At 43.9% G+C, this 12,491-nt stretch overlaps 1 protein-coding gene across 5 annotated transcripts in view; it reads right to left on the reverse strand.

Annotated features, from left to right (window-relative positions):
* The window catches only part of henmt1 (HEN methyltransferase 1), a 113,073-nt gene that overhangs the window by 43,374 nt on the left and 57,208 nt on the right, over positions 1-12,491 (reverse strand). For all 5 annotated transcript variants that reach the window (XM_087990333.1, XM_087990334.1, XM_087990330.1 and 2 more), the window contains one exon: positions 3,596-3,708. In XM_087990333.1, the coding sequence (XP_087846459.1) occupies positions 3,596-3,708 (113 nt within the window). The remainder of the gene's footprint in view (positions 1-3,595; positions 3,709-12,491) is intronic.

Genomic DNA, 12,491 nt, shown 5'->3' on the forward strand with positions numbered 1-12,491 from the left:
CCCTGAAAGACACCCTCCTTCGACTGACTGAACTGGTCCTCACCCTGAATTCTTCCATGATTTTCGCTTTCCCGGTCCCCAATGCCTTATCTTCACCATGGACATCCAGTCCCTGTACACCTCCATCCCCCATCACGAAGGACTCAAAGCCCTCTGCTTCTTCCTTTCCCGCCGTACCAACCGGTACCCTTCAATGACATCCACCTTCGACTGACTGAACTGGTTCTCACCCTGAACTCCCACAAGGAGGTTGAACCGTTCATCCACTTTACCAACACCTTCCACCCGGACCTCAAATTCACCTGGTCCATCTCAGATTCCTCCCTCCCCTTCCTAGACCTTTCCATTTCTATCTCGGGTGACCGAATCAACACGGACATTTACTATAAACCGACCGACTCCCACAGCTACCTAGACTACACCTCCTCCCACCCTGCCCCCTGTAAAAACGCCATCCCATATTCCCAATTCCTTCGTCTCCGCCGCATCTACAACCCAGATGGACAAGAAATGCAAAACTTGCGCCCCACCTCCCCCCTCACTTCCCTCCAAGGCCCCAAGGGATCCTTCCATATCCATCACAAACTCACCAGCACCTCCACACACATCATTTACTGCATCCGCTGCACCCGATGTGGCCTCCTCTACATTGGGGAGACAGGCCGCCTACTTGCAGAACGTTTCAGAGAATACCTCTGGGACACCCGCACCAACCAACCCAACCGCCCCGTGGCTGAACACTTTAACTCCCCCTCCCACTCCACCAAGGACATGAAGGTCCTTGGCCTCCTCCATCACCAGACCATGGCAACACAATGCCTGGAGGAAGAGCGTCTCATCTTCTACCTAGGAACCCTCCAACCACAAGGGATGGAGGGTCAACCCGCGGACTCAGCACCGTCTTCCTGACCTGCAATCTTCTTCCCAACCTCTCTGCCCCCATCCCCTCTCCGGCCTATCACCCTCACCTTAACCTCCTTCACCTATTGCATTCCCAACGCCCCTCCCCCAAGTCCCTCCTCCCTACCTTTTATCTTAACCTGCTTGGCACACCTTCCTCATTCCTGAAGAAGGGATTATGCCTGAAACATCGATTCTCCTGCTCCTTGGATGCTGCCTGACCTGCTGCGCTTTTCCAGGAACACATTTTTCACCTCTTCAAAGAACTCAATAAGATTTGTGAGGCATGACCTGCCCCTCACAAAGCCATGGTGACTGCCTTTATTCGCACTATGCTTTGCCAAATAGTCAAAAATCCTATCCCTCAGAGTTCTTTCCAAAACTTTGCTGACCACAGACTTAAGACTGACTGGTCTGTAATTGCCAGGGATTTCCCTATTACCCTTCTTGAAAAGAGGAACGACATTCGCTTCCTTCCAATCCTCCGATACGACTCCCACGGAGGGTGAGGAGGCAAATATCCTCACCAACGGTTTAGCAACCTCCTTTCTCACTTCCCGGAGCACCCTCGGATAAATCTGGTCTGGCTCTGGGGACTTAGCAATCTTAATGTTTTCCAACATTTCCAGCACATCAACTTCATCGATCTTGATATGGTCAAGACTGTGTCCCAGCTCCTCTAAGTTTTCATTCGCATTAAGGTCCCTTTTCTTGGTGAAAACCGAAGCAAAAAACTCATTTAGGGCTTCCCCTATCTGCTCAAAATCCACGCACAAGTTCCCTCCGCTATCCCTGATCGGCCCTACCTTCTCCATGATCATCCTCTTATTCCTCACGTATGAGTAAAATGCCTTTCGGTTCTCCCTAATCCTTGTTGCCAAACTTTTTTCGTGCCCCCTCCTGGCTCTCCTCAGTCCATTTGAATTCCTTTCTAGCTAGCCTGTAATCCTCTAAAGCTGTACTAGATCCTTGCTACCTCCACATTACATAAGCTGCCTTCTTCCTTTTGATGAGAAGCTCCTCTGTTCTCATCATCCAAGGTTCCTTAATCTTACCCCTTCTTATCAGCCTCAGAGGAACAAATTTGTGCATCACTCGCAACATCTGCACCTTAAGTAGTCTGCACATGTCTGCTGTGCCCTTTCTGTGGAACAATTGCTCCCAGTCTGTACTTCCCAACTCCTGTCTGATAGTGTCACAATTTCCTTTTCCCCAATTAAATATCTTCCTTCGGTAACTGCTCCTTTTCCTCTCCAAATCTATGGTAAATGTGAGGTAGTTGTGATGACTGTCACCAAAGTGTTCTCCCACCACAAGATCTGACACCTGTCCTGGCTCATTGCCGAGCACCAAATCCAAAATGGCCTCTCACCTCGTCAGTCTGTCTACATGCTTTCCTTTATTGGTCAGAGTATTGAGTACAGGAGTTGGGAGGTCATGTTGTGGCTGTACAGGACATTGGTTTGGCCACTTTTGGAATATTGCATGCAATTCTGGTCTCCTTCCTATCGGAAGGATGTTGTGAAACTTGAAAGGATTCAGAAAAGATTTACAAGGATGTTGCCAGGCTTCAAGGATTTGAACTACAGGGAGAGGTTGGATAGGCTGGGGCTGTTTTCCCTGCAGCAGTGAAGGCTGAGGAGTGACCTTATAGAAATTTATAAAATCATGAGGGCATGGATAGGATAAATAGACAAAGTCTTTTCCCTGTGTTGGGGGAGTCCAGAACTAGAAGGCACAGGTTAGGGTGAGAGGGGAAAGATATAAAAGAGACCTAAGGAACAATGTTTTCACGCAGAGGGTGGTATGTGTATGGAACGAGCTGCCAGAGGAAGCGGTGGAGACTGGTGCAATTACAACATTTAAAAATCATCTGGATGGGTATATGAACAGAAAGGGTTTGAAGGGATATGGGCCGGGTGTTGGCAAGTGGGAGTAGATTGGGTTGGGATATCTGGTCAGCATGGATGAGTTGGACTGAAGAGTCTGTTTCCATGCTGTACACCTCTATGACTCTATATTATCATTTGAGAATTTGGATTTTAAAGTACAGGTAATATATTTATCCAATTTTAATTTTATGAAAGCAACTTCCTTCAAAGAGGTCAGGAATACATTTGGAACAATGAGCAAAAGATATTATTTTCAAGGAAGTTCACTGATGCCCACTTTGGGTTTTGCAGGACAACACAGTCCTTCACCTTATTATAGCCTTGGTTCAAACATGCACAAAAGAGCTGAATTTCAGAAGCGAGGTGAGATGAGAGTGACAGTGCCTGACATCAAAGCCGCACTCAACGAGTGTGGCTTCAAGGAGCCTCAGCAAAACTGATGTCGATCTTGCTTTTGTGCACCTCCTGTGCAACTATAACCTTATTTGCTTTGCTCGGTCTAAACACCCCATGATCCTATGTCCTTGTATGTTAAGATCTGAATGGACCGCTCACAAAACAAAACTTTTCACTCTACTTAAGTTCATGCGACAACAATAAATAAATCAAATCTAAAGTTAATTCCATTTCTCTCCACAGATACTGCCAGATCTGCTGAGTTTCTCCAGCTTTGTGTTTGTTTCATTATTTACTATTTCCTCTCTGCTTCTAATTTCAGAAATCAGTCAACAAATTGTGCATTTTTTAGTTAGCTTGCATAACGTCAGAAACGTTCAGATCAGCATTTATCAAAAAGACATTACATTTTTTCCTTCAGCAGTTCTAAGTCAGTATCGACTCCTACAAGAACCTCAACGCAGCTGCAGAATTTTAAACGTGACAGCAGCATACAGTCAGCACATCCCAAATCTGCAACCTGAAAATAATAAAAGATTAAAAAAAGTTCAATAATTAATTGCTCACATTTGGCATTTTACGGAAGTGGCAAACTGTTAAGTCAATAATTTTTCTCAAATTCTCTAAAAGTCAAACTGGAGATCCTTTCATAATTATTTTGCTACATTATAGGTACTGTATGAATGGAAGTCGTTATTACATTTGTAATACTAAATTGTTATATCTACATCTGCTTCAGGACCTATCACTTCTTCAACTACTACACAATAGAACAGCGATACAAGATTTGTATCTGCCTGTCAAAGGCTTGCCATTCACAGGTATCAAAGGAACAGTCATTTCCAGTTTGAATATTTGCTTCTACACAATGAAGTATTAGTTAAAACAGGGATAGGAAGAATAATAAAACATTAACAGATCTGAATCAAACCAATCGCAGTAATTAAGAGATAGGCATCCTCTAAAGGTTTATCATTCCAACGGCAGATTACTTAGTAAAATATAGATCACATTTTAAAAGGAAATACTGTATTTGAAAAGTGAATTAAATCACATAACCCAGAAGGTGAAAAGTTCAAACCAATTCAGCTCAAGTTAGCTATAAAATAATTCTGTGAATGAAGAAGGAAGTGAAATTAATGGGTTGGGCAGGACAGGCATAAAAGATTAAATGGTCTCCTGTGCTGAATCATTTTATGACTATTGACAACAGGAAATGAAAGAAAAACCTTCACTTCTCAATGACATCTCATGGCTTGCAATACCTCAGAAAGTAATTTGGACAACTGCACTTTTGATTGTTCTTTGGAAGAGTTATCAATATAATCCAGCTTCCCTCTCCACCTCATCCCTTTCTCATCAAATGTTCCCTTTCAAGTAATCTATTCAATTCCCTTTTGAAACTTTCACTAAATCCAGCATATGCTCTGCTGGACTTAATCTTTAATATTTAGGAGAGAAAATCAAATATCAACTGCATGAAGGTTGCAGATGATTATATTTTTTAGTTCTGTAGGGAATCAAGGGATATAGGGATACTGCAACAAAATACGACTGAGGAATAAGATCAATCACCATCAAATTGAATGGTGGAACAAACGAATGGCCTAAGTCTCTTGTTTTTATAATCTCAGGGTCTCTGCTAATCGTAACGGGTATGTCTGTTTCTTGTAAAATGTCCTGAAGAAAGCTTCAATGTCAAGATAAAAAGCTTCAACAAAATATGCCTTTTCTCAGCAATAAAAAATCTGACAAGGCCGAACAGACTAGATACAGGGGGACCAGAACAAAAGTTCAAGGCTTCAGGATACAGAGTGGGCTATTCTGGATTGAGATGAGGTGAAATTTATTCACCCAGAAGGTAGTGAATCTGTGAAATTCTCTGCCTCAGAAAGCTGTAGAGGCCAAGTCATTGGATGTAAGCATATATATTGCTGGAGTCTAAAAGTGTCAAGAGTCATTGGGAGAGAGTGGGTATTGAAATTTAGATAATCTGCCGTGATTATGTTGAATAGCGGAGAAGGCTTGAAGAGCCAAATGACCGCATCCTACTGCTATTTTCTATGCTTCTGTTAAGAAATAGAAAGCATTATTTTTGAAACCACCAAGACCAGTGGTTACCGGATTTACCCTAGGCTGTTCTGGGAAGCAAGAAAGGAGTAGCTAAGCCACTGGTGAGGATATTTGCCTCCTCACTCTCCACCGGAGGATTGGAAGGATGTTGTTCCTCTATTCAAGAAGGATAATAGAGAAATCCCTGGCAATTACAAAACAGTCTTACATCTGTGGTCAGCAAAGTTTTGGAAGGAATTCTGAGGGATAGGATTTATGACTATTTGGCAAAGTATAGTGTGATTAAAGGCAATCAGCATGGCTTTGTGAGGGGCAGGTCATGCCTCACAAATCTTATTGAGTTCTTTGAGGTGGTGTCAAGACAGGTCAACGAATGTTGAGCAGTAGATGTGGTGTAAATGGACTTCAGCAAGGCATTTGACAAGGCTCATTCATAAACTCAGGCGTTATAGGATACAGGGAGATTTGGCTATCTGGATTCAGAATTGGCTGGCTGACAGAGGGCAGAGAGTGGTTGTTGATGGAAAGTATTCTGCCTGGAGGTCAGTGTTGAGTGGGGTCCTGCAGGAATGTGTTACATAGATCATAGAACATTACAGCGCAGTACAGGCCCTTTGGCCCTCGATGTTGGGCCAACCTATCATACCAATCTGAAGCCCATCTAACCTACACTATTCTATGTACGTCCATATGCTGGTCCAACGACTACTTAAATGTACTTAAAGTTGCCGAATCTACTACCGTTGCAGGCAAAGCATTCCATACCCTTACTACTCTTTGAGTAAAGAAACTACCTCTGACATCTGTCCTATATCTATCACCCCACAATTTAAAGTTATGCCCCCTCGTGCTCGCCGTCACCATACTTGGAAAAAGGCTCTCCCTGCCCACCCTATCTAACCCTCTGATTATGTTATATGTCTCTATTAAGTCACCTCTCAACCTTCTTCTAACGAAAACAGCCTCAGGTCCCTCAGCCTTTCCTCGTAAGACGTTCCCTCCATACCAAGCAACATCCGAGTAAATCTCTTCTGCACCCTTTCCAAAGCTTCCACATCCTTCTTGTAATGCGGTGACCAGAACTGTACACAATACTCCAAGCGTAGACGCACCAGAGTTTTGTACAGCTGCAGAACTCGATTCCTCTATTAATAAAAGCTAAAACACTGTATGCCTTCTTAACAACCTTGTCAACCTGGGTGGCAACTTTCAAGGATCTGTGTACCTGGACAGCAAGATCTCTCTGCTCACCTACACTACCAATAATCTTACTATTAGCCCAGTACTTTGCATTCCAGTTACTCCAACCAAAGTGAATTGCCTCACACTTATCCGCATTAAAGTGGATAAGTGGATAGTAACTATAGGCCGGTGAGTCTCACTTCTGTTGTGGGCAAAGTCTTAGAGAGAATTGTAAGGGATAGGATTTATGCACATCTGGATAGGAATAATGTGATCAAGGATAGTCAGCATGGTTTTGTGAAGGGCAGGTCGTGCCTCACAAACCTTATTGAATTCTTTGAAAAGGTGACGAAGGAGGTGGACGAGGGGAAAGCGGTAGATGTGGTATATATGGATTTTAGTAAGGCGTTTGATAAGGTTCCCCATGGTAGGCTACTGCAGAAAATACGGAGATATGGCATTGAGGGTGAGTTGGAGGTTTGGATTAGGAATTGGCTGGATGGAAGAAGACAGAGGGTAGCAGTTGATGGCAAAGTTTCTTCATGGAGTGCCGTCACTAGCGGTGTTCCGCAAGGATCTGTTTTGGGACCATTGCTGTTTGTCATTTTTATAAATGACCTGGAAGAGGGGTTAGAAGGTTGGGTGAGCAAGTTTGCGGATGATACGAAAGTCGGAGGAGTTGTTGACAGTGAGGAAGGATGTGGCAGGTTACAGCAGGATATAGAGAAGCTGCAGAGCTGGGCAGAAAGGTGGCAAATGGAATTCAATGTAGCTAAGTGTGAGGTGATTCACTTTGGGAAGAATAACAAAAAGATGGGGTACTGGGCTAATGGTCGGATACTTGGTAGTGTGGATGAGCAGAGGGATCTTGGTGTCCATGTACACAGATCTCTGAAAGTTGCCACCCAGGTAAATAGTACGGTGAGGAAGGCATATGGCGTACTGGCTTTTATTGGTAGAGGAATTGAGTTCCGGAGTCCTGAGGTCATGATGCAGTTGTATAAGACTCTGGTGCGGCCGCATCTGGAATATTGTGTGCAGTTTTGGTCGCCATACTATAGGAAGGATGTGGAGGCACTGGAATGGGTGCAGAGGAGGTTTACCAGGATGTTGCCTGGTATGGAAGGAAGATCGTATGAGGAAAGACTGAGACACTTGGGGCTGTTTTCATTAGAGAAAAGAAGGTTTAGGGGTGACTTGATTGAGGTGTACAAGATGATTAGGGGGTTAGATAGGGTTGACAGTGTGAACCTTTTCCCGCGTATGGAGTCGGGTATTACAAGGGGGCATAGCTTTAAATTAAGGGGGGGTAGATATAGGACTGAAGTTAGGGGTAGGTTCTTCACTCAGCGAGTCGTAAGTTCATGGAATGCCCTGCCAGTAGCAGTGGTGGACTCTCCCTCTTTATGGGCATTTAAACGGGCATTGGATAGGTATATGGAGGATAGTGGGTTAGTATAGGTTAGGTGGGCTTGGATCAGCGCAACATCGAGGGCCAAAGGGCCTGTACTGCGCTGTATTCTTCTATGTTCTATGTTCTAAACTCCATTTGCCACCTCTCAGCCCAGCTCTGCAGCTTATCTATGTCTCTCTGTAACCTACAACATCCTTCGTCACTATCCACAACTCACCGACCTTAGTGTCGTCTGCAAATTTACTAACTCACCCTCTATGCCCTCTTCCAGGCCGTTTATAAAAATGACGAACAGCAGTGGACCCAACACCAACCCTTGCGGTACACCACGAGTAACTGGACTCCAGGATGAACATTTCCTTCAACCACCACCCTCTGTCTTCTTTCAGCAAGCCAATTACTGATTCAAACTGCTATATCTCCCACAATCCCATTCCTCTGCATTTTGTACAATAGCCAACTGTGGGGAACCTTTTCGAATGCCTTGCTGAAATCCATATACACCACATTTACTCTCATCAACCTGTTTGATCACCTTCTCAAAGAACTCAATAAGGTTTGTTAGGCACGACCTACCCTTCACAAAACCGTGCTGATTATCCCTCATCAAATTATTCTTTTCTAGATGATTATAATTCCTATCTCTTATAACCTTTTCCAACACTTTACCAACAACTGAAGTAAGGCTTACTGGTCTATAATTAACAGGATTGTCTCTACTCCCCTTCTTGAACAGGGGAACCACATTTGCTGTCCTCCAGTCTTCTGGCACTATTCCTGTAGACAATGACGATTTAAAGACAAATGCCAAAGGCTCGACAATCTCCTCCCTGGCGTCCCAGAGGATCCTAGGATAAATCCCATCTGGCCCAGGGGACTTATCTATTTTCACAGTCTGCAGGATTTTTAGTACCTCTTCCTTGTGAACCTCAATCACACCTGTTCTTGGGCCTCTGCTCTTCGTAGCTTTTATAAATGATTTGGATGAGGAGGTTGAGGGGTGTGTTAGTAAATTGGCAGATGACACAATGGTTGGAGATGTCGTTGATACCATAGAGGGCTACTACAGGATGCAGAGCTCGGCTGAGAAATGGCAAATGGAGTTCAACCTGGATAAATGCGAAGTGATGCGTTTTGGAAGGTTGAACTTGAATGCTGAATATAGGATTAAAGACAGGATTCTTGGCAGTGTCACGGAACAGAGGGATCTGGCTGAGCAAGTACATAGATCCCTCAAAATTGCCACCTAACTGGATAGGGTTGTAAAGAAAGCATATGGTGTTTTGGCTTTCAATAACAGAGGGATCGAGTTTAAGAGCTGCAAGGTTTTGCTACAAGTCCATGGTGGGACCACACTTGGAATATTGTGTGCGGTTATGTTCGCCCTATTATAGGAAAGATACAAAGGCTTTAAAGAGGGTGCAAAGAAGGTTTACCAGGATGCTGCCTGGACTGGAGTGCTTACCTTATGAAGAAAGGTTGAATAAGCTCGGACTTTTCTCTCTGGAGAGAAAGAGGAAGAGAGACCTGGGCGGCACCTGGGCGGCACGGTGGCACAGTGGTTAGCACTGCTGCCTCACAGCGTCAGAGACCCGGGTTCAATTCCCCCCTCAGGCGACTGACTGTGTGGAGTTTGCACGTTCTCCCCGTGTCTGCGTGGGTTTCCTCCCACCATCCAAAGATGTGCAGGGTCAGGTGAATTGGCCATACTAAATTGCCTGTAGTGTTAGGTAAGGGGTAAATGTAGGGGTATGGGTGGGTTTCGCTTCGGCGGGTCGGTGTGGACTTGTTGGGCCGAAGGGCCTGTTTCCACACTGTAATCTAATCTGTAAATCTGAGACCTGATCGAGGTATACAAGATAATGAGTGGAAAAAATAGAGTCAATAGCAGGAGACTTTTCCCCAGGGCAAGATTGACTGGTACGAGGAGTCATAGTTTGAAGATATTAAGAGGAAGGTATAAAGGAGACGTCAGAGGTAGGTTCTTTACACAGAGAGTTGTGAATGCATGGAATATGCTGCCAGCTGTGGTGGTGGAAGCAGAGTCATTGGGGACATTAAGCGACTGATGGAAATGCACATAGATAGCAGTGAGTTGAGTAGGTTAAGTTATTATATTTTACATTAGGATTAAACCTCGGCACAGCAAAGTGGGCCATGGGCCTGTTCTGTCCTGTACTTTTCTATGTTCTAAAGGCCATCTCTGGATTGAGGTCAAATGAACAAAATCCTCTTTGTTCACAGATTGGTGACTCTCAAAAATGACAACTCCATCCATCAACGCTGGTAGGACATTTCCAATAACTTGTCAATTATGAATTCTCAGTAATAGTCGATACTCTTGGGCTATTCCCAACATCATACAGTAGAATTCAGTTTATTCTTCAATAATTAGCTCATGATTTGGTAACATGTAATTATCAAGCATACGAGGTAATTAATAAATATTATATGGTCTAATAACAGTCAAAATAAGACACTCATATTGCACCACGTGTGCCTATGCCTGTATCTGCATTTCTGCTTGACAAGTGAAATATGCCAAATTTCCCTCGCCCAAAGTAAAGTCATGACGTAATGGTTTTTAACAGAACAAATGTTGCAAAGAGGCCCACTGTTACATGTAATGGCTTGATTATAGAACAAATGTGAGGGCACTTTGTAGTTTCATTGTCAAAGTTGGATATAGTTAAGGATTGTTGGAGTAGTTTTTTAAGGGAAGCATTTTAAAATAAACAGTCATTTTCTTTTAAAGTACGTAACAGGTCTATGTATAAATATGCTACTTTGGAATTTGGTTCTTTAATGAGTTTTGTTTTGCAATTATGGTACCATATTAGCAATCAAGAAGTTATGAGTTTTAAACCCATCAAAGCCATGAAGGGTGGCACAATGGCTCGGTGATTAGCACTGCTGCCTCGCAGTGCCAGGGACCCGGGTTCGATTCCAGCCTCAGGCTGCTTTCCTCCATAGCAGAAATATAGGAGTTGGGAGGTCATATTGAGGCTGTGCAGGACATCGGTTAGGCCACTTTTGGAATACTGCGTGAAATTCTGGTCTCCTCCCTGTCAGAAGGATGTTGTGAAACTTGAAAGGGTTCAGAAAAGATTTAGAAGAATGCTGCCAGGGTGTGCAGATTTGAGCTATAAAGAGAGGATAAATAGGCTGGGACTGTTTTCCCTGGAGCGTCGGAGGCTGAGGGATGACCTTATAGAGGTTTATAAAATCATGAGGATCTTATGGATAAGATAAATAGACAAGGTCTTTTCCCTTGAATGGAGGAGTCCAGAACTAGAGGACATAGGTTTAGGGCGAGAGGAGAAAGATAGAAAAGATACCTAAGGGGCAACTTTTTCACGCAGAGGGTGGTGCATGCATGGAATGAGCTGCCAGAGGAAGTGGTGGAGGCTGGTACAATTATAGCATTTAAAAGGCATCTGGATGGCATATGAATGAGAAAGGTTTAGAGGGATATGGGTCAACTGCTGGCAAATAGGATAATATTAAGTTAGGATATCTGGTTGGCATGGAGAAGTTGGACTGAAGAGTATGTTTCAGTGCTGTACATCTCTCTGATTCTATGACTGTCAGTGTGGAATCTGCACATTCTCCCTGCATCTGTGTGGGTGTCCTCTGGGTGCTCCAGTTTCCTCCCGCAGGTTAGGTAAATTGGCTATGGTAAATTGCCCATAGTGTTCCGGGATGGGTAGGTTAGGTACTATTAGTCACGGGAAATGTAGAGTAATAGGGTAGAGTAATGGGCCTGAGTGTGATACTCTTCGGAGGATCAGTGCGGACTTGTTGGGCCAAATGGCCTGTTTCTACACTGTAGGCATTCTACAATTCAAAACAAATTGCAAAACTAATTAAATTAGTAAAGGTAGGTACAGACACAACATTCAAAGACATTTGGACAAGTACGTGAATAGGCAAGGTTTGTAGGTTATGAGGCAAACGCAGGCAAATGGGACGGGTTTTGGAAATGAACGAGTTGTCATGAACGAGTTGGAGTAAAGGGTCTGTTTTCATGCTGTATGGCTTGGTGACTATGACTCTATAACTCTGGCTGTAGAAATCTCCAGCCATAGAGTCATAGAGATGGAAACAAACCCTTCGGTCTCACTCTTCCATGCCGATCAGATATCGTAAACTAATCTTGGCCCATATCATAGAACAATGCACTGCAAAACATGCCCTTCGGCCCTCGATGTTGCACCAAACTCTGAATTATTCTCAGCTCATCCCCCGACATTATCCCATCATCATCCATGTGCTTATCCAAGGATTGTTTAATCTCCCAAATGTGGCTGAGTTGACTACATTGGCAGATCGGGCATTTCACGCCCTTACCACTCTCTGAGTAAAGAACCTACCTCTGACAACTGTCTGAAATTTATCACCCCTCAATTTGCAGTTATGCCACTCGTACAATCTGACGTCATCATCCTAGGAAAAAGACTTTCACTGTCTACCCTATCTAATCCTCTGATCATCTTGTATGTCTCTATCAAATTCCCTCTTAGCCGCCTTCTTTCCAATGAGAACAGTCCCAAATCTCTCAGCCTTTCCACAAAAGACCTTCCCACCAAACCAGGCAACATCCTGGTAAATCTCCTTTGCACCTTTACCAATGC

Source organism: Chiloscyllium plagiosum, unplaced genomic scaffold, assembly GCF_037043375.1.
Source record: "Chiloscyllium plagiosum isolate Xiang-an unplaced genomic scaffold, Cpla_swu_hap1 HiC_scaffold_9, whole genome shotgun sequence".
NCBI lineage: Eukaryota > Metazoa > Chordata > Chondrichthyes > Orectolobiformes > Hemiscylliidae > Chiloscyllium > Chiloscyllium plagiosum.